Genomic DNA, 23,789 nt, shown 5'->3' with positions numbered 1-23,789 from the left:
AGAGTTTGCTCTCTGGCTTTTATGGGAGATAAGGAAACATATATGTTCCCACGAGTACCCGATTTAAAGCAAGACTGAAAAAATATGTTTAACCCAGCCATTTTCTTCTGAGTGTTGTGTCTCATCTTGAACAGCACATTGTACTGCTCATGCTGCCCGGTGCTCGACCGACTACAAGATGGAATGTTCTCGTCATTTGTAGATGAAGATAAGGAGGCTTGTTGCTGCAGTTTTTTAGAGACAATAGATGATGTACCTTCTGTTTCTTCAAGGCCAGTGATAGTCCCTCTGTCTGCCATCCAACCTTTCTTTGACAATTCACTGTGGCATGAATACAGCACAGCTTTCAGCTACATGCAGTCATGTGCTCTGCATTTTGTCTTGGCATGTTCACAGCTCCACACGATGAAAAACAATACAGTTGAGCTGACTGCATTTTAGGTGGTTTGAGTTCAATTCTGACATGTTTATTCTTAAAATGGAAACCGACACGCATTGTTTTTCTAAGAGACAGAGCAACATTAAATCAGTGCACCCTAGCAATTTTGCATCTTTAATTCATTGTCTGTAAGCACTTATCCAGTTCAGGGTCACAGTGGATCTGGAACCTACCAGAAATCACTGGGCGCAAGACAGGAACACACCCTGGAGGTGGAACCAGTCCTTCACAGGACAACACACACTCACACATTTACTCACACACTCATGGACACTTTTGAGTCGCCAATCCACCTACCAACGTGTTTTTGGACCATGGGAGGAAACCCCCGTTTTGTTTTTTTTTTTTTACATATTTTTGAATGTACAGCATTCAAAACATATTCTTACAACAAACATATATCTAGTGTCTTTGAGTTGAAAACAAGTGTTTTGATGATCATTTAGTCATCAAATGAAATTATTTTTTTGGCAATCAGGCCCCCAGACTTCTGCCTCACCTGAAGCAGGTAGCCGAAAGAGGGGGCACCGGAAGCGGTGTACGAGACTACAGAAGCGCAGCAAGTTTACTTGAGTTTGTGCTAAGCTAATAACAAAGCCAACTCAGCCAGATCTCACATCAATCCTGCTCTCAATGTTTGTTCCCTGGAGAAGAAACTGGACTGCATCCAACTTCAGAAAACTACACGATGAGAATGTAGAGACTGCTGCGTCTTTTTTTTACGGAGATATGGCTGAGCGATACAGTTCTTGACGCTTCCATTGAGCTAGAAAGACTAGGCATGTTTCATGCTGACACAACAGAAGCTCGGCCCTGTGCAGCAAGTCTCGTGCTGGAGGACTGTGTATTTACATCAACACAGAATGGTGTGAGAACTCTGTACTAGTCTCTAGTTACTGCTCATCTCTATTGGAGTTTATGATCATCAGATCTTGTCCTTTTTATTTACTGAGGAAATTCACTACAGTACTCATCATCAGTGTTTACATTCTACCTACCGCTAATGCTAAAGACGCACCCTGTGAACTGTACAGCGCTATCAGTGGACTACAGAACACACACACTGATGGACCAGTTATTGTTGCTGGAGATTTCAACCATGTGAATCTCAAGTCAGTTCTCCCTAAATTCCATCAACATGTGAATTTTGCTACGAGAGGGCCAAACACGCTGGACATTGTTTACTCTAACATTCCCAATGTGTACCAGGCAGAGCCCCACCCCCACCTTGGATACTCAAATCTGTTATGTTAATTCCAGCATACAGACCACTTGTCAGACGATTGAAACCGGTTCTGAAGCAGTTGAGAACCTGCTTCAGAAGAGGCATATCTGCTCTTCAGGACTGTTTTGAGGAGACTGGCAAGTATTTAGGGAGACTGCAACCGACAGCAACATCAGAGACTTGGAGTACACGTCATCAGGTCATCAAGACCCTGCTGCCTCCTTCGTTAGATCCCCTGCAGTTTGAGTACCATCTCAACCGCTCAATGGATGGCACCATATCCACCACCTATCAATTGGCACTGACCCACCTGAACAATTAAGACAAATGTTTGAATGCTTTTCCTAGGCTCTAGTTAAGCATTCAACACAATCATTCCTCAGCACCTGACCTTAAAGCTGAACCTACTGGGACTGAACACTTCTCTCTGCAATTGGATCCTGGACTTCTTGACTGGGAGACCTCAGTCAGACTGGATCAGACCCAACAGCTCCAGCACCAACACACTGAGTACTAGGGAAACCCAGGGCTGTGTGTTCAGTCCATTGCTGTTCACTTTACTTACTCACGACTGTGCAGCAATGCACAGCTCGATTCACATCATCAAGTTTGCAGATGACACAACTGTGGTGGGTCTCATCAGCAAGAATGATGAGTTGGCATACCGAGAGGAAGTTCAATGGTTAATGGGCCGGTGTAGAATCAAAAACCTGTTTCTGAACATAGACGAGACCAAAGAGATGGAAGGACAAGGTGTGATAACTCTCCACTACACATCGATGGCTCAAATGTGGAGATCATCAAGAACACAATTTCATTGTAGTTCACCTGTCAGAGGATCTAACCTGGTCCCTCAGCACCAACACCATAGCCAAGAAAGCCCAGCAGCCTCTCTGCTTTCTGTGAAGGCTGATGAAGACACATCTCCCAGCATCCATCCTCACCATGTTCTACAGAAGTTTGCCTTTTTTTGGGAATAGCACCATATCGGATCACAAGTCCCTGCATCGGGTAGTGAGGACAGCAGAGAAGGTAATCTGGTTCTTTCTCACATCACAGACATCATCATACTGCAGCCGCAAAGCAACCAGCATTCACCCTCCTACTGTCTGGAAAAAGTTACTGAAGCACCTGGGCTATCACATCCAGACTGTGCAACAGTTCCTTTCCACAAGCTTTCAGACTCCTGAACAATCAGAGTCTGGTATGAACAAATGCACCAATGCATCAGTGACTGGACTGAACAAACACACACACAATCTCACATTTTCTGTCAACTTGCTGCTAAATTTAAGAGGACAGTGTGTATATTCTTGCTGCTATTTATATTTATATAAATGCTGCTAAATACATTGTATTTATACCAGACACTTATAACAGAATGGACATAACTGCACCTTACTGCTCCCACTACCAGTAGGCTAACAGCACTGTCCCCTTGCTTTAGTTATTGTTTACTTATCATTGTATCTTGAATTGTCTTGTGTATTTATGGGTTTGCCTCATGTATTCATTGTTGTCTTGCATCATTGCTTAATTAGGACAGGGGAAATTCAGCCTTGCCTCTTTGCAGCTCGGACTGCTATCTGGTGTTGGTGGAGTTGAAGACGGGGCACTAGTACCTGGTACCTATGCCACTGGTTCAGTTCACTGGGGAAGCGAACTTTAGCTAACTTGGGTGCTGTGAGCCAGTTGGGCTAACGCTAGCCGAGCCACATACTAACCGCAGCAGAAGTTCGGGCAGAACTTAACTTTACGAGGGAGAGTTTCTCTCGTTTCCCATTCCTAGGCTTATCAGTCCACTATCGAGGTTCTCTAGTTGACAACCCAGTGCTTGAGTAGTGCTTAGCAATAAAGAAAAATATATAATGTTTTACATTATATTTCTACTTGAAACTGCAGCGTTCTTGCCACTTCCTCTCTCTATCTCCCTCCGTCTCCCTCTCTCTCTCTCCTCAGACAAAAAAACCAATCAACAGAAAAGGCAGACTCCAACTCATGACAACCACTCATAGCCCATGAAAACACTTTTAAACTTGAGTCTCATGCTCAGTATTGTAACTCATGGACCATATACTAAGCCTTTTTAACATTTTACCCATTATTAAAGAGTTTTTAAAGATTTTAAAGATTTTAAAACATAGTCACTTTATGAAATAAAATACAAATAAAATCCCAAAATTGACCTTTTACCATATTTGGTCAGCACTGTGAAAATGTATAAAATATATAAAATAAGAATTTTCTTCTATAACTTCCAGGCTGCTGAACCATCATTTATTCTGGAATATGGGCAGCAGAGCAGGAGAAATAAATGCTGCTTGCCATTTTTATATATTTTACTGGTTACTGCCAGGGTATGTGATTTGTCCTAAAAACATTTTTTGTCACAATACGTAAATACTTTTATCATCCTGATAACAGCCAGTAAGTTTAAAGATCTGACAATACAACAATGTATTCAACATTTAAAAAAAAGTGTAATGTTTTTTTTTCAGTTTAAATAGAATTTTGATTCAATTATTTATTTTTTTTTAAATGAATAATTTATATTCATTTTTCACTTTCCTATATATTTTGATATTTGAAGTCTTATATTTTTCATTTGGAGAGTTTCCAGATTCAGATCTTATTTATTTTTAGTTTTATATATTTTTTTCGGTCACAGGTCTTATTTTCACTTTCAGATTCTTGTTTTTCAGTTTGAGAGGTCGGCCCTGATCGAGTGGGGAGGCGGGACATCAGCGGAGAGTGCTGTTTCTCTGACATCAGCAGAATTGTGCTGTGCAGCGAAAGCACAATTTAATGTGGAACAGAAAATCAGGCTAAGAACCTGAGGAATAAGGGGTTTATTCAGATTTGTTACCTCACTGCAGATTTGTCCTGAGGGAGCGGATGCCACCGACAGCAAAGTGCTGGGGAACTAAAGTGTGGCTGTGGAACTATGCTCTGACAGACTTTATAGCTCTATTACTTTGGTTGGTGCCGAATGTTGTCTAAAAGAGCTCACTATAAAGGACTTTGTAACTAAAATCAATGTTTTACACTGAATATTGTGTATAATGTGAGTGTTCAGTGATATTTCTCATAGTCAACAATGAGGAATCTCCTCTGCCTTCATTGCTATGCTGTAAGTCATTAGACCACGCTAGATCAAAATCAAAATGAAAATAAATTATTTATTCAAAAAATAAACAAATAAAACGTTGAATCAAAATTCTATTTAAACTGAAAAAAAAAATCCTCCTACACTTATTTTCATTTTGAATACATTGTTGTATTTTCCAAAATTCTCAAGATTTGGACTTTCAGTTACAGATTCTTTTTTTCAAATGAACCAAACCTTTGACCCTAATATAGCTCCTCAAGTCTATGGCTAATGGAAACCAAAGGATAATTTTTTTTCTGTGTTTCCTAATTTGATTGCTCACCTACTTTTCCTGAAAATGTCAGTTTTTAATACTAAGCAAAATAGAAAGCACTCTCTTTGCTTTTGTGTATTTCTTAATTATATCATTATTTCCTGCTTAGAATCTGAAAACATAAAGAATAATGAAGGGAAAAAATGTGTTTTTAAAAATTTGTTTTTTAAAAAATGTGCAATTTAGTTACAATTTATGAAGCTTAAAAGCTGACCATTTTTAAATCTGTATTTTGTATATTTGAATTATATTTATGTGACAATGAATAAACTGGATATATTTAATGGCATAATTCATAAATCTACATTTAAAATATGTTTCTGTGTTTTCATTTTTGAGATGGTGAAGATATTTTTGAGATATATCATGACACATGATATATCTTTAGCATTTAAACTCTCATCTTTACTGCGTGGGACTCCAACGTACAACAGGACTGTAAACATTTTACTTCTTGTAAGTCACATGACTGCAGAGAAGATCAATGTTTAATATTCCCCCACCCACACACACAAATGTATAATCCCCACCCCACCTCACTCTCAGTGGTTTAATAGTATTTACAGAATGACTGCATATTTCTGTTTGAAAACAGGGTCAAACCACTGAGACGATTAAAGACTGGGCTCTCTGAGTAAATCACTTATCTATAATGTTCTCTGTTCAGGGGTGAAAATAAAATATAAATAATATTTTAATAATATAAACATCTTGATAAACCTCTCCCAGTAACACACACGTAGATTTTTTCTAAGAAGTCATCATTATTAGGAAAAATATATCATTTCTGCTATAAATTTTAGCTATAAAAGTCATAGGAGTATCCAGCCCTGATTCAGATTTGAATATACAGTACAAACTGTGATTTCACCATCCATTATCTCTACCCTGGATGAATCTCACGATAGATCTGTTACCATATTTGGTCAGCACTCTAAAAATGAAACTGAAAATGAAAATAAGCATTTTCGTATATAACCTGCAGGCAGCTGAACTGTCATTTAGTCCGGAGTGTGGGCAACAGAGCAGGAGAAACAAGTGCTGCTTGCCCTTTTTAAATATTTTACTGGCTTAACAGGTTTGGTTATATGATCTGCAGTCTATGGCTAATGGAAACCACAGGATAACTTTTTTTCTGTGTTTCCTAATCTGATCCCTCACCTGCTTTTCCTGAAAAAAAAAAAGTAAGTAAAAATGTACTTTTTTAATACTCAGTAAAATAGAAAGTACTCAATCTCTGCTTTTGCACATTTCTTATTTATATCATAATTTTCTGCTTAGAATTTTAAAACAATGTCTGTCTTAGGGGAAAATGTGTAGTCACCATTTATGATGCTGCTGTATGCAGCTTAAATGTTGACTATTTTCAAATCTGTATTTTGTAAATTTGTGACATTTAATAAATTTGAAATATTTAATGGCATCATTCATAAATCTACATTTTAACTATGCTTTTGTGTTTGGAATTGTGAAGTGGTAAAGTTTGTATTTTACTGTACAGCTGGCAAAGACAGTTGAGAGTTTTGTGAGTGGCAGCAGTGAGACAGCTCTGTGCTCATCGAAATGCTGCATGTGATTACTCTGGCAAAGTTGATATTTTTTGAGAAGTTCAAATAGTTCACCTTTGGCCTAAAATCATATTCCTGAGATTTTAATTGATGGACCACTCCGGGTAGGCTCCAGACCCACCGCAACCCTGAACTGGATATGCACTTATAGACAATTAATCAATGAAATTATGGACCTGAATTTTTAAGCAGTGATTAAAAACAAATCTATTCAATAAAAGTTTTCACCCCCTCACAAATTAAAAACACAAAAAGCATCATAAAAATTCAAATATATGGATTACGACGGCGGCACGGTGGCGCAGCAGGTAGTGTCGCAGTCACACAGCTCCAGGGGCCTGGAGGTTGTGGGTTCGATTCCCGCTCAGGGTGACTGTCTGTGAGGAGTTGGTGTGTTCTCCCCGTGTCCGCGTGGGTTTCCTCCGGGTGCTCCGGTTTCCTCCCACAGTCCAAAAACACACGTTGCAGGTGGATTGGTGACTCGAAAGTGTCCGTAGGTGTGAGTGTGTGAGTGAATGTGTGTGTGTCTGTGTTGCCCTGTGAAGGACTGGCGTCCCCTCCAGGGTGTATTCCCGCCTTGCGCCCAATGATTCCAGGTAGGCTCTGGACCCCCCGCGACCCTAAATTGGATAAGCGGTTACAGATAATGGATGGATGGATGGATTACGACATTAAATATTTCAAGTTAATTTAATGATGAGAAGCACAGTGGTGCAGCAGGTAATGTCTCTGTCACTGTCTCTGTGACTGTCTGTGAGGAGTGTGGTGTGTTCTCTCTGTGTCTGTGTGGGTTTCCTCCGGGTGATTCTCTGTGAGGAGTGTGGTGTGTTCTCCCTGTGTCTGTGTGGGTTTCCTCCGGGTGATTCTCTGTGAGGAGTGTTCTCCCTGTGTCTGCGTGGGTTTCCTCCGGGTGCTCCGGTTTCTTTCCATGCTCTAAAAACACACATTGGTAGGTGGATTGGTGACTCAAAAGTGTCAGAATATGTGAGAGTGTATATCACCCTGTGAAGGACTGGCGCCCCCTTCCAGGGTGTGTTCCTGCCTTGTGCCCAGTGATTCCGGGTAGGCTCCGGACCCACTGCTGCCCTGAACTCGATAAGGGTTACAGACAATGAATGAATGAATAAATGATTGATTGTTTAAAAAAAAAGGTCTTCTATGGTGCATAATAAAAGTTTATTTTTCTATATTAATGATCTAAATGAGGGCGGCACAGTGGTGCAGCAGGTAGTGTTGCAGTCACACAGATCCAGGGTCCTGGTGGTTGTGGGTTCAAGTCCCACTCTGGGTGACTGTCTGTGAGGAGTTTGGTGTGTTCTCCCCGTGTCTGCGTTGGTTTCCTCCCACGGTCCAAAAACATACGTTGGTAGGTGGCTTGGTGACTCAAAAGTGTCCACAGTTGCGAGTGTGTGAGTGAATGTGTGTTGCCCTGTGAAGGACTGGTGCCCCCTCCAGGGTGTATTCCCGCCTTGCACCCAGTGATTCTGGGTAGGCTTCGGATCCACTGCTGCCCTGAATTGGATAAGCGGTTTCAGACAATGAAAGAATGAATTGAGCACAATATAAAATGTCTAAAAATTAGTAGGTTGTTTGTAATATTTACTACATTTTGGAAAGTGAGCCATCGTTGTTAGTTTGAGTGATGGTATAAAGAATGACTAAATTTATAATGCTACCTTCTGCAGCCGTAGCTGCTCTGTGGGTTTTAGAATGATAGTGGTCTGGGTCTATCCCAATCAGAGGTTCTCCTGCTCACAGAAGGATACACGTGTGCCAAGTATTCTAACAGCTCCAGGAGTTTATTCTTAAGAGTTTCTATTTCTCATGTCAATGCTTTCTCTCTTTACAGGCACTGTGTCTCCCTGGGGTTAGGGCTGAGTTATTTAAACACTTCAGTTTTCCCTGAAAGGATGCAGCACGTCTAATCCCTCACCATTTGTAGAGGTCAGTGTTTAATAATGTATTTGCACACAGCCTGTCTGATCTGAAATAAATAGATCTGAATATTTCCACAGGCCAAAAGTGCAAGTGGAGGAAAAAAATGAGAAGATGATTAATATTGTAATTGACAAGATTTCAGCTTGTTCTCAAATGATAAGTTTATCACAATATTCTATAGGTTTGGCAAAGATACAACATATAAACTAACACTGATAACATGCTGGTATATTACTAATCCATATTCAAGCATAACAATCATAGAAAAATACATGCCTCTTAAAAATATGGTAGTATTATATTCTTAAATGTAGAGAATACATATTGTAGATCTAATTCACATACAGCAGTCACCTTAAATGGTATTTTAAAACGATAATCAGACTAGAACTTTTTGTCATTCATAAGACACCAGATAAGAAACTGTAATGAGAAAATAAAAACAGGCAAATTAACACAAAAGCAGGTAAAATATCAAGCAAATATTTAAATATTCAAATATTTAATTTTTGGATTTTTCATTTGGATCCAAACCAAAATAGCAGGTGTGAAAGGTGCTTCAGATCACGGGCAGGACCAAAAGAGGTGGTCTCATTCCAGATCAAACTCAACCAGGGTCTGGCTTGTGTGCAGTGTTAAAGCACTTAATGGAGGATTTAGACTTTCTGACTAATTATAGGAAGTTGAGACAGAATATCATACCTCATTATACATAACAAGAAGAAGAAAAATATTCAAACATTCTTCACTGCATTATTTGTTCTTGAGTGTCCAATATTCATCTCATCTTATCTTCTTTTCCGCTTTTCCATTTCAGGGTCGCGGTTGTCCAATATTTATATAAATAATTATATAAATACATTATATAAATAATTCTATATATAAATATAATATAATTATAATTCTATAAGCCATCCAGGGAATGTGCCATAACCAACTGCTACCTCAGTTCTCCATTGTCTATTGTATGTATTACAGCGCCCTCCATAATTATTGCCACCCCTCGTTAAAACATGTTAAAAGCCTTAAATACATTTTTTATTGCTTAAAGTTTTTAAGCATAATCTCATTCTGAAAAATAAAAAAGCAAACTTCAGCTCAAGTGAAAAAAATGGTTTCCCATAAAATGACCTGTTCCACAATTATTGGCACCTTAACAATTTCTCAGGAATAAATGTATTTGATCCACTTTGTCATTTCTACTGTAGTGTATAAAGTGGATCAAAGTATCTAGAAACCTTTAATTAGTAATTCATCACTTCCTGTTTCCCTGGGGTATAAATATAGTGTTACACAGAGGCCTATTTTTCTTACTCACTCTTAAACATGGGAAAGACAAGAAAACACACTATTCAAGTAAGGTAGATAATACATTTATTTTGGTGCCTTTCAAGACTCTCAATGTCACCGTACATAAGAAAATCAAAGCAAGACAACAGGTAGAAACAAAGCTAATTAAAGCAGGCTAATTAAAGAGGTACATAAAATCAAAGGACTAGGCTAAAGACTGTGTGCTGTCCTGAACAGGTGGGTCTTGAGACGTGATTTAAAAATGTCCAGGGAGTCAATATTACGAATGTCCGGTGGGAGGGAATTCCAAAGACGGGGGGCGGTGCGGCTAAAAGCATTAGACCCCATGGTGGTCAGACGCGCTGGAGGGACAGTGAGACTGATGGATGAGGAGGATCTAAGAGTCTGGCAGGGTCTATTTATGTGGAGGAGCTCTGTGATGGATGGCCTTAAAAGTAAGCAAAATGAGTTTAAAGTCAATGCGAGATTTAACAGGGAGACAGTGGAGCTGTTGAAGAACAGGGGAGATGTGATCAATGGATGGAGTTCTAGAGATAATACGGACTGCAGCATTCTGAACCAGTTGTAACTTATGAAGGGACTTGAAGGAGAGACCAGATAAAAGAGAATTGCAATAGTCCAGACGGGATGTGACCAGGGAGTGGACCAGGATGGCAGTATTGTCAGGAGTGAAGGAAGGACGGAGGCGGTTAATATGACGAAGATGGAAGTATGCAGAGCGAGTGATGTTATTTATATGGGTTTGGAAAGACAGAGTGCTATCAAGGACGGCACCCAGACTCCTTACCTGAGGGAAGGGGGAAACAAAAGTATTGTCAATAGGGATGGAGAAACTTTTGCAAGAGTGGATTTTGAACCGATGAGGAGAACCTCTGTTTTATCACTGTTGAGTTTGAGAAAATTGGAGGAGAACCAAGACTTGACTTCCACTAAGAAATTGCATAGGGAGGTGGGAGGGAGAGAGGAAGTGGGTTTGCTAGAAAGGTAGAGCTGGGTGTCGTCAGCATAGAAATGAAACTGGATGTTGTGTTTATGGAAGATATGACCAAGATTATGAAGAGAATGGGACCAAGGACAGAGCCTTGAGGAACACCGGAAGTGAGAGGAGATGGCTGGGATGTGAATTTCTTTAACTGAATAAACTGAGTGCGGTCAGAAAGATATGAGGCGAACCAGTCCAGTGGTGTGTTGGAAAAACGGATGGCTAATAGTCTATGGAGGAGGATAGAATGGGAGATGGTGTCAAATGCTGCACTCTTGCAGGTCAAGAAGAATGAGTATAGATAAGACACCTGAGTCTGCTGCAGTCAGAAGGTCATTTGTTATTTTGAGGAGAGCTGTTTCTGTACTGTGATTGGGACAAACCCAGATGCTCATAGAGGTGGTTATTAGAGAGATGGGAATGAACCTGAGAGGCAACTGTCTTCTCTAGGATTTTTGAAAGAAAATGTAGGTTAGAGATGGGACGAAGGTTATTGAAGTTGTTAGGATCTAGACCGGGTTTCTTTAAAATCGCGGTGAGTGCAGCAGACTTTAAAGACGAAGGGACAGATCCAGAAGTGAGGGAGGAGTGAATAATTGCAGTTATCAGAGGCAACAGTGAAGATAAACATGCTTTAACCAGGGGTGTTGCGAGAGGGTCATGTTGAGAAGTGGAAGGTTTAGATTTATGGATGAGATCAGAGATATTGGAGATAGTTGGAAGCTGAAATGTAGTAAATGGGTGAATATAAGGGGCTGGAACTGGAGAAAACAATGTGCAGAGAGTGTCAGGAAGCAATTGTTGGTGTATCAGATCTATTTTGGTATTAAAGAATGACTAGTAATTAGTAAGTTGCAATGGTCAGCAGAGTAGAAATGAGAAGGTAAAGAGTCTGGTGGGCGGAGAGTGGAGGTGACCAAAGAAAACAGGGCCCGTGTGTTTCCATCACCAGCTCTAATTAGTTGGGAGAAGTACTGGGATTTTGCTGTGCAAAGGTTGTCTCTATATAGAAGAAGATGGTTATGATACAGATCCTTGTGGATTGTGAGTCCAGTTTTCTTGAAGAGGGGCTCCAGCTGGCGTCCGGTAGCTTTGAGCTGACGTAGGTAAGATGTAAACCAAGGAGCTGAATGGATGAAAAAGACAGTCCGGGTTTTTAAAGGAGCGAGTGAGTCCAGTAGAGAGCGAAGTCCAGTGTTATAGAGTTGAACCAAATCATCAGTAGTGGCTGAATTACTAGGATTAGGAAGACTGTCAATACCTGATAAAAGTGAAGTTAGATTAACGTTTTTGATTTTACGATATGTAATGGTACGTGGTGGTCTATTTTTAGATAAAGCCATATTGATTTTGAATGAAATAAAATAATGATCAGAGACAGGGTGGTCGGTGGCAGTACGGTTGTGTGGAGTTACACCAGAACAGCAGACCAGGTCCAAGGTATGACCTTTAGAGTGAGTTGGGAAGTTGACATGCTGTTGTAATCCAAAAGTGTCCAGGCAAGATGTAAAATCCTTAGTAGTGGTGTGGTTTACATTGTCCATATGTATGTTGAAATCACCAAGCAGAATAATATTGGAAAAATGTGAACAGAGGAAAGTGAGAAATGCTGAAAAGTCATTTATGAAATCCTTATTAGGCTTGGGAGGACGATAGATAGTAGCCAGAACAGTTGGTTTTGGACCATGCAGCTGTATGGCTACTACTTCAAATGTGATGTAAACAGGTAAAATGAGTGTGGTGGCTTTCAACTGCTCACGGTAAAGTATCGCGATACCTCCTCCTCGGCCAGTAACACGCGGCTGAGAGATGTAAACAAACCCAGCACCGCGTTAGCTCATTCAGCTGGGAAATGTCCCCTGGTTGTTGCCACGTCTCAGTAAGACAGAGAATGTCGAACTTACGGTCGAGGAGGATGTCCTGGAGGAGAAGGCATTTACCCGTGAGAGACCGAGTTTTGAGAAGCCCGACGTTAACTTCACAATGGTCCGTGGATTCAATGATGTTAGCCGAACTAGCTATCCTGACTAAGACAGCACGGTCCACTTTCCTGTCAGGGTTTCTCCAAGGGCGACGAGATTTAGACCAGATGGTATTTATGGCCAAGGAGTCAATGTGGAAGTTCCGTCGGGATCCGCTGTGGATGTATCTGCATCGAGGAGGCCGGGCAATGTCCGGGTAAATGTGAAGTACTGGTGGCATAAGGGGCAGGTGGAACCGCAGCTTGAAAAGTTCAGCAGTTGAATACTGGGGTAAAGATTTAATCAAAAGATTTAGTTCTTAATGTGTGATTTTTTTTCCCCACAAAATAAAGGCACTTGAATTAAAGCTTAGATTGTTTTTTCTTTCTTTGCATTGTGGCCCTATATCATTTTTTAAAAGAATTTATTAAAAGCCAAAGAAAACTTCTTTACCAGGGGTGCCAATAATTATGTGTGTGTATAAAATTATGCTGTTTTTTTTTCTTAAATCTGCGCTTTATACTTGCCTTTGGATTGCTGCCCAGTTTCGTTGTACACTGTGCACGGACAATAAAGGCATCTTATCTTGTACAAAAATCATGTTGTTTCATGTTTTACAAAACTGAAAACTCTATTATGACTACAAGGGCAATGAATTAGCATGGATGGAGGACATGTCCCCACCAATATCCAGCGATTATTGAATTGTCCAGACCAATAATTTGATCCACTCTCAAAAAAATAATAAAAATCTGTCGTCTCAGGGTTAAATCACATTCTCTACTGGTGTCCTACCTCCCCGTAACATATATGACCAGTGTGATTGGCTGTGCCTTTCCAGTCATAAGTGAGTATTACTGTTAAAGGCTCAGGTGTATCATGGGTGACACATGGTTGTCAAAAGCAAGTGAGGATGGCAGCAAAAAAGAAGGTGGGCATATGGAGTTATTTTTCAAAGAAATGTGAGTCACTTAAAGTCAAGTTCACTAATTAAATGAGTCCATTGTAATAACAGCACGAAAAATCATCTGTAGCTATGAATAACATGGTTTGGAAATTAACTGCCCAAAGAACTGCCAATTGTTAGTTCTCTTGCAGTGTCATATCTGAGAGACATGTCAGAAACCAGTAAGAGGGGGAGGAAAAAATAAAAAATAAAATAAAACAGGCAATGGGCTGTAGATTCATAGGGCCTTATCAATGTCAACAGCAAATTGTATGAAGATCACAGCAGTTCTAGGTTAAGAGAAAATATAATAGGCTCAATAAGAGTTAAACATTACAATATGGTTAAAGAATGGAGACTTGCTTTAGCAATAAATTTGATCTTTTATCTAAATATTTTATAACAAATACATTTGATTAATTGCTTATAAAAGTCTCTGTTTTCTGAGGTCTGTGAGGTAGGAGATGACAGATTTAGCAGTGGGTAGTTTATGGAGCCATCTCAATTTTTAATGTGTAATCCATTTTACATTGGTTTGTGAAAGGCACTATACAAATTTAAATTATTATTATTGTTATTATTATTATTATCCTAGAGGCTCTGGACCCACCGCGACCCTGAACTGGATAAGTGGTTACAGATAATGAATGAATGAATTAATGAATGAATGAATAAATTATCCTAGTGTAGCACATGTGCAGGTATGAACAGTGGTTTGTACGCTTTAAACAATTAGCAACTAGCTTTCATATAAGGCTTAATTTGTGCTAAAACTATAATTCATCAATGAGGACCAAACATCACAAGTTCCTGTCTATGGTCCAGAAGCACCATTCAGGAGAGGGTTTAGGAGAGAAATGTTAAAGCATATCCTTGGGATGAATGAAAATGCTTTCATAGTGCATTTGCAACATCAATCAATTAATTAATTCATAAGAAGAATAACAAAGTACATGTGTTGATTAGTTTTTTGTTTAAAGTACAGAAGCACATTGTACATATTTTATCTTACACTTTCTCTACTTGCAGGATCCCACCATGTCTCCCTTGGGTTAGAACTGCTATCTGGGGTTGTTCTCTGGTCAAACACATCACCCAGAATCCCTCGCCATCTGTGAAGGTAAATCATGTGACTGTTTAATCACATAGTAGTAATGCTATTTTCCAAACCATATGTAGATGTAGTTTTGTGGTGCTTTATGGTTAACAGACCACAAATAAAGCCATCATTAATGTATTCAGTTCAAGAGGTGAAAATCATACATTATACAGATTCATTATACACAGAGTGATATATTGTGGCTTACAGCTAATAAAAAAAAAAAACAAAGGTCAGTATCTCAGGCAATTAGAACATTGTAAAAAAAGTTTAATATTGTAGACTTATGGTGTAACACACTCTAATCAGCACAGAACACCTGAAAAGGTTTCCTAAGATTTTAAATGGTCCCCCGGTCTGATTCAATAGGCTACACAATCATAGTGCTGTATCAAAGCATATTAATGGAAAGTTGATAGGAAGGAAAAAGTGGATTACTGCTGGAGTCCGTGTTTCAAGAGCCACCACACACAGAAGTAACTAGGACATGGGCTACAATTGTCACATTCACAAGATTCACAACACAAAATCATGTCGGTTACATGTTCTGAATGTCTGAATTGCCCAGCCCTACACCAGACCCAACAATGCAGATGAGCTGAAGTCCACTATGAAAGCAACCTGGGCTTCCATAACACCTCAGCAGTGCCACAGGCTGATCGCCTCCATGCCATATCACATTGATGCAGTAATTCATGCAAAAGAAGCCCAGACCAAGTACTTTTCTGTATTAAAAATATTTTTTTTTAATTGATCTTATATAATATTCTAATTTTCTGGGACACTGACTTTTTGGTTTTCATTGGCTGTAAGCCTCATCAACATTAAAACAAATAAACACCTGAAATATGTATCTCTGTTTGTAATAAACCTATGAGTTTCAGCTTTTAATTGAATTACTGAAATACATTTACATATTTAATGATATTCTAATTTATTGAGATGATAAACAATTTCTAACAATTCACTTTGTTCCTCCAGGAAATGTGAAACACAGAAGAAGATTATAGTGGAAGACACAATGTTTATTAAATTACCTTTCAGATTCAGATCTTTAGATTTTTAAAACATTTGAGGCTTTGAGCAGATGATCAAAATCTAAAGCTTTACAACAAACATTAGGAAATTATGGACTAAACCCACACCATGATAACAACTCGTTAGAAAATGATTATAAGTCCGGTCCGATTATAAGTCCAGTCCGATTAAAAAATAATAATAATAATACTTAAAGTGTTAGCAGGCCAGAATGGAGTCATTAAAAGAAAATCTAGCTCAGGTTAAGGAATGTCTCACAGAACTTGAGAATATGTTTAAAGAGGGCAAAGATCGAAATGATGCTAAAGTTAAAGACATGGAAGACAAGATTCGCACTGCTTTCGATATCCCAAGAGAAAACTGGATAAACACTGGTCAGACTTTGAAGGATGTCATAGAACGTTTGAATAACTTCCTGGGTGTTGTACAGAATTCAGAAATCTCATCTGAGATGATTTCAGATAAAGAAGTTGTGAAGAATGCATCTGGAGGTCTGGCTTTGGAGGGGGTTTACAAAACCAAGAATCCCAAAGACATGTTGGAGAAAAGAGAGCAGCTCATTGAGATACCAGATTCATTTTCACTTACCGGCCCAAGGCAAAGCCCCAGCTATGAGCAGAAAGAATTTTTCTCTCACAAGTCTGAAACAGTCTTTTACAAGGCCATGGAGAAACTAGGCTATAGCTTCAGCTGCTCGTTGAACGTTGGGTTCAAAGGCTTCAGCCTTGGACTTGGTACAGAAAAAAATCAGTTTACAGAGACAGATAAGATAAGTTCACATTCACAGGAAGAGTCCTATATCCACCACACAAAGTACAACTACATTCCACTTGCATCTGGATTTTTTCAGAAGGATGAACTGAAGCTTTCCCCTGGAGCTCGTAATGCCCTTAAAGAAATCGAGAAGATCATTTTACATTCTAATGGATGCAAAAAACAAACCCACAGAGTGAGAAGTTTCTATGAGAGATTTGGGTCCCATGTGAACCAGGGCCCACTACACTTCGGTGGAGTGTTCTGGTGGAGAGCTTCTGCATCAGGCTTCAAAAGTAATGATCTGTCTGAAGTTAAAAAATTAACTTCTGAAGCTCTGAACGTTTACAGTGGTGCTGGATTTGGATTTGGTGCACTGTCTATCTCAGGCAAGACCACAACATCGTCCACACAGCTCAGAGGATCTTTCACTGGGAAACACAGAGAAGACCTAATGAGTCAAGTGCAGCTAACAGTCAGTAAAAGTGGTGGTCCTGCTCAGATTGATGATCACTTACTGTGGAAATCCCATCTTGTGGCTAACAATAGAACCTGGAATGTTATTGACAAAGGAACAACCCTGGTTCCTGTCTGGGAAATAATAACTGCTTCTCACAGACATGATTTTGAAGATGTGTACAATTTAAGCAGAGTACTGATGGAAGCATACACAGATATCACTGGAGAAAAAGTGGAAGAGGAGCAGGGTGGGAACATTCTTTCTGAAGTGGAAAAAGCAGAAGCTCTGATTCTGTCAGTAGAGAAGTGGAGTGCCTCTGACTGCGAGCCTCACTTAATACAGTTGTTGGACTTAAAAACCAGTCTCTATGAGAAAACAGGATCTCACAACACCTGGTTTCGGACATGTCTCTCAGATAAGACACTACAGAATTATCTGTATGAAGTGGCTAATGTAAACAGCAAATTCACAGCTGAAAATCTAAAACGTCTGATGCGTTCTCTGTTGGAATCTGATCTTTATAAACTAGAGAAATTTCCAAATAGAAAGACAATTATGAATTGGGCTTACGACTCTGAAAAGAATTCCCAAGAACAAATTTCTGTGTCTACATTTTCAGACCTAGACAGAATCTTGAAATGTGTCAGAAAAGAACTGGAAGACGTCAGTTCTGCTGAACAGGAAAAAAGTGTGAGTGTAAAAGCTACAAACACTGTAACCCTGTCACTGAATTCATTCTGTAATCACTTGGAAGAACATGATCAAAAAGAAGCTAGACTGTTGATATTGTCCATAATGAGTGCTGTAGGGTACAGCAGAGACAATAAGACCTTTAATCATGTTCTGGATATAAATGAAATTATTTTCCTGCAGTCTGAACTGAAGAAAGCATTTAGCAAGTACTCCTCTCTTAAGGAACAGTGCTCTATTAGGGCTCAGGCCTACCTTTTTTACACAGCTTTGACTGTTTCTATTAACAAAGACCAAATAAAGATTTCACCCAAACTAAAGGGAGAAAGATTGCAGCTTTTACAGACACAGCTAAAGGATGAGCTTTCAAGTGTCATTAAATCAGCAATTGAGGAAAGCTATGATGATTGGGACTCTTTGGAGACTACATTAGATTCCCTCATAAAGGGTGATCAGACAAGTGCAACAGTCGAGGAGGGAGCCTGTCAGCTGGAAAATATATTACTGAAGCATGTAGCACCTTTACCTGAAGTTCAGACAACAGATGAGCAGAACAGGCCAGTGAATAACATGGCTAATAACATGGCTAATAACATAAATTTTAGGGATTTACTTCTGAAGTTGGGTCTACAAGATTCCTATCCCCAAAAAATGACAAAAAGTAATATTCTTCTCATAAACAGGTTATCTCTGGATGTAAAAGAGCCCAAAACAGAGAAAGACTTAAGCTTCCATTATCTCTACAAACTTATGACTTTGGACTACACAGCCAGGTATCTGTTTGTAAAACCAGAGGCAACCATCGTGGATATGGATGAGGATGGTGCAAATGCTAAGGAGGAGGAGGAGGATTTCTTTGATTTTCAGGTTAAAACAGAAATTGAGCAGAGCAGCAAACAGATTCACCCAATGGACGTGCACATGGCCATTTTCCACTGCTCCAGTGATTTTTTGCGACAGTACATTTTTACAAAACTCTCTGCTTGTCAGTTTAGTCTACCGTTCATAGTGCCCAACCCCTGTACAGATGAAGTGGAATTCCCTCTCTGGGCACTCCGGCACATCAGAAAATCATGGCAAAGCAAAATACAGCCTGCATCTGGCAGCAATGGAAAGTACCAGAACAGACAAATGTTCAATACTCCAGTGCCAATTGTTTCCTTCATTAGATTGGGGGTTTCTGAGTCCATCTCCAAGTCCCAGATATTGGATGCTGTTATTAGCAAACAAAAGCACAGTGTGTTCTTCCACCGTCATTGCAAAGGCAGCACTCCAGGCGTCCTGCTCATGGAGGGAGTTGTGGAGATTGCATGGTATTGTCCTGGAGGGAAGGAAGATGACATATTTGATGAGTGTTTGGCATTTCTGAACCTTCATGGTGATGCAGCAGATCATCCAAAACAACTTGAGTTTCTTCAAGCTGTAAGTACAGTCAATGTCCTCCTACTTTCAGAGCAGTCTATGAGTGAAACCACTAAAGAGGTCTCCCAGAAACTGTCCAAGTCTCCTGTTCCCTTGATTTGCATGTTCTCAGGTAAGGATAAAATTCAGCAATCAAAAAACCCTACAAAGGTGAGGCTAGCTGCAAAGAACAGGAATCAGGCTGAATTTACAGAGGAACTGATTTCAAGCATCAAACAGTGCATCACTGAAAATAAGCAGAAGGCAACAATTGAAAGTTGCTGTGAAGAGGCAAGGAAACTACAGTTCATAGTTGATGAGGATAACCAGTCATGTAAAGATGGGTGTGAACAGGCCCAGACATTAATGTGCCTTCTGGAGAAAGATGGGTTATCCACTGTCAAGGAAAAGATTTTACCACTGCAAGGTAAAATGTGGCATGATTGGTCCAAAAAGCATAAAGAGAAGTTCCGACTGCAAATCAAAGATAATGAAAGTATCGAAGAACAGCAGAGTAAAATCACAGCTGAGATGGCCACTATCCGGAGGAAGCAATGTCAAGCAGCCACTCCTCTCCAGGATTTCATGAGATCATTTCTGGAATGCTTAACAACACCCACTCAGTTTGAAAGCACAAGTTTATACATGTTGCAGTGGCTCAGAATCCTCTTGGATGATTTCACCTCTGATGAGCTGGCATCGCTTGAAGAGATGTATCGCTCAAATTGGAGAAAAATAAAAGATGTACCCAAAGATAAAGAAAAAGCATCTGCTGTATCTTCTCTGCAAAAAAAACTGGACATGATAACTGACAAAATGGCTGCTACTACAGTTGGGCTCCAGCATGTAATGAGAGAAGTCAGTCAAATCTATGAAGCCTTTCAGATGTCAGGCAAAGTAAAGAAACAGACTGAACAATATACAACACTTCCAAAAATAGGAGCAACAATGCTGCTCTCTGGGTATCCACTTGAAATAATGGATGGAGACGCTGCCCACGTGCCTTTAACTTGGATAAACGCTGTCCTGGATGAGCTTCTCAAAAGCCTTGGAGACAAAAAGGTGTTTGTTCTCTCCATTCTAGGTCTTCAAAGCTCTGGGAAGTCCACATTGTTGAACACCATGTTTGGTCTTCAGTTTGCTGTGAGTGCTGGAAGATGCACTCGTGGAGCCTTCATGCAGCTTGTATATGTGGACCCAAGCATTAGAAATGACCTTGGATATGACTGTGTCCTCATTGTAGATACAGAGGGACTCAGATCTCCAGAGCTCAGTACAAAGATATCATTGAATCATGACAACGAGCTTGCCTCTTTTATCATTGGAATTGGTGATACAACAGTCATCAATATCATGGGGGAGAACCCTTCTGAGATGCATGACATTCTTCAGATTTGTGTGCAGGCCTTCTTGAGAATGAAAGAGGTTAAAATCACACCTAGTTGTATTTTTGTGCACCAGAATGTTGCAGAAACTTCAGCTGGAGATAAAAACATTGAGGGGAGGAGACGTCTCCTTGAGAAACTGGATGAGATGGCTCGAATAGCAGCAAAAGAGGAGAATGTTGAAGGTATCACTTGCTTCAGTGATGTAATACACTTTGACATTGAAACACAAGTTTTCTACTTCACAAATCTTCTAGAGGGAGATCCTCCCATGGCCCCACCTAATCCTTCCTACAGCCAAAATGTTCAGAAGCTGAAGACCAAGCTTCTGAACATTGCATCATGGAAGGAGAAATGTAAAATTTCCTCACTGTCAGAACTCAGAAGTAGAGTCTCTGATCTTTGGACAGCACTCCTGCAGGAGAACTTTGTGTTCAGCTTCAAAAATACAGTTGAAACGATGGTGTACAGATCTTTGGAAAATAAATATGGAGAATGGTCATGGGACCTGAGGAAATATTCTCTAAACCTCCAGACTGAACTGGAGAATCAAATTGGCAGCAGCTTAATTCACAATGTAACTTTAATGGATCTGGAGACAAAATATAGCAAAGTCTATGATCCTCTGAAGACTGAGATTGAGAAGTATTTCACAGAGGACAAAAACAAAGACACCCTCATAAAGTGGAAGACAATTATTGACAAACGCTTTGAAAACCTGAAGCATGAGCTCTCTGAGGGTACATTGAAAAAATGTAATGAGTTACTTGACTCCAAGAAAAACAAGTCAAAACTGGACAAGAGAAAAGCTGAATACATGACAGAGCTGACTGAGCAGAGTAAAAGGCTGGCATCTAAACTTAAAGAAAAGCATGCGACAGATCAGGAGGTAGAGAAAGAATTTGACAGTCTCTGGGTTACCTGGACAGGGGAAGTGTTAAAATCACAGCCTACTGAGGACACATTGAATGTGGAAGCTGTTGTGGAAGGAGTCCTCCTAAAAAAGTTTGGTAATATAGCAGGCATCCAAAACATAATTAAATGTAAAAGGAGCTTTCAGTTTGATGCGAAACAACACATTCAGAAAACAACATGGGAAAAGATTTGGAATTGGTTTAGTGGCAAAGGTAAATTTGCACATGATGTTGAGGTTTTCAAAAACACTGTTATTCATGAAGTAAATGAATACATCACTGACAAAGAAAATGACATGAAGGATTTTGATGAAAATTTCATTTATGAAATTCTATCAAATATTGAAAAGTGTATTGTTAAATTTGAGGGGACAGTAGACAATTTAAAATTCACCAGTAAATTCAGGGTGGAGTTGTCTGTCCATATTTGTCTTACAAATATTCCAAAGTTTGAGAGGATGCATAAAAAATTCAAGACTGAAAACCACCCACTAACGTATTTACAAAGCCAACGAGACAATTATCTCCAATCTTTCAAAAACTACTGCAAAGGAGCCAGCTCTGTACACATTTTTGTGGATTTTCTTTGTAAACACATCACACCAGAGGTTCTGAAGGCAGCAAATAAGAAACTCACTCAGCAGATAGCAGATGAGATGAAGTCCAACAATGGGGCTCTCAATGGCAGTCGGTCAAATATTGAGAATAAGATCCTGAGACACCTGGCAAAAAAGGAGAACTTCGACATGTATGAGGAGTACATTGATTACCCCAAGAAATACTTTAAAAGATTTATCCAAGAAAAGTTGGATGAATATTTACGTGACGATGAAAAGCTGGATGCAATACATCAGGAAAATCTGAAATGTCTGAAAAACCAGATATTAACAGCAAGCACAGTCATAAGTACAGAAGTAGATGAAAAGTCAGGCAGTGCAAGAACGTGGCTTGACTTGTTCTGTGGAAGTGTGGGACATCTCATTACAATAAAGAGAGATGAATTGCGTTGCATTGAAAATGAAGACATCACAGACTGGGAGTTTTTTAAAGAAAGGCTAACCCTATCCCTGGAAGAGATGGTTAAAGCTGAAAAGTTGAATGTAGAAGCATTGAGAGAGAAACCTACTCACATTCTTTTTCAGCAGGTGGAGGGATGTTGGGCCCAGTGTCCTTTCTGCAAAGCTGTCTGCACAAACACGATTCCCAGCCATGATGGAGATCACAGTGTTAGGTTTCATCGTAGTCTGGCTCTGACTGGCTTCCATTATGTGGACACAGATAATTTTGTTATACATTTCTGTACCACAGCAGTTAGCAGTAATGAAAGATTCAGAACACACAAAGAGGGTAAATGGATCCCCTACAAGAACTACAAAGAGGCTGGAGAACCCTACAACCAATGGAAAATTACTGGAGATGACACTAGTCAGAAGTACTGGAAATGGTTCATCTGTAAGTTTCGTTCACAATGGGAGAAAAAATATAGATATAAATTCACTGGTCTAGGAAAGATCCCAGAACAATGGGAAGAAATTACAAAACAGTCTGCATTAGATGAGTTGGAGTATTAGTTATATACTGTCTGAGAGAACACAGATCTGAAACCAGTACTGAGTATACCATTATAAATGGAGTCAACATTTAGTGAAGATACATAAGTAAACAGTCATATGATGATTACTATATAACGTTTGTGAAGAATTCCTAGCTGAGAACAATGCACAGTGGGAATCTGATATAGACTGATTACCAATGCTATGAATCCAACGTATTATTGTTCTTACGCCTTCAAAATGATCTGCATTTGACTTTTCTGTGTAATTGTTGTTGATCAATTCTTGTGTGTAGAATATATATATATTCCTGTACTTGTGCATGTTCTAGAAATCAAATAATGAAGCCACTTACTATTTCCATTACATTTTTCAGGTGGTGCTATCCTTTGATTAAATTATATCACATTTAATGAATGAATCAGTGTCTTTTATTATCACTCTACACATGTACGATGAGATTGAATTTAATTTGTGTAACCTTCCTCGTGTCTTATATCGTACTGAAGTCTATCAACTTAGTAGTGATTAAAAAAAGAAAACAGAATGTGTATGATATAGATCTAGATCATGATGTCTCATGTGTTTTAGCTGATCATACCTCAATCTCAATAAAATCTCAATGAATTCAATCTGTTTTCTGATGTATATTTTCACTGGTTTGTAGTTACATCAAAGAGTGAATCTGTTACACCTTAGAGTCG

At 39.4% G+C, this 23,789-nt stretch overlaps 1 protein-coding gene across 1 annotated transcript; it reads left to right on the top strand.

Annotated features, from left to right (window-relative positions):
* The first annotated feature begins 18,102 nt into the window (after positions 1-18,102).
* Positions 18,103-23,681, top strand: LOC136699978 (interferon-induced very large GTPase 1-like). Its single transcript, XM_066675070.1, has one exon. It carries the CDS (start codon positions 18,403-18,405, stop codon positions 23,101-23,103), a length of 4,701 nt encoding a protein of 1,566 aa, XP_066531167.1. The 5' UTR covers positions 18,103-18,402; the 3' UTR covers positions 23,104-23,681.
* The last annotated feature ends 108 nt before the right edge of the window (positions 23,682-23,789 follow it).

This window comes from Hoplias malabaricus, chromosome 6 (assembly GCF_029633855.1).
Source record: "Hoplias malabaricus isolate fHopMal1 chromosome 6, fHopMal1.hap1, whole genome shotgun sequence".
NCBI classification, from domain to species: domain Eukaryota; kingdom Metazoa; phylum Chordata; class Actinopteri; order Characiformes; family Erythrinidae; genus Hoplias; species Hoplias malabaricus.
Note: the sequence above shows the minus strand (reverse complement) of the source record. Positions and strands in the feature narration are given on the sequence as shown.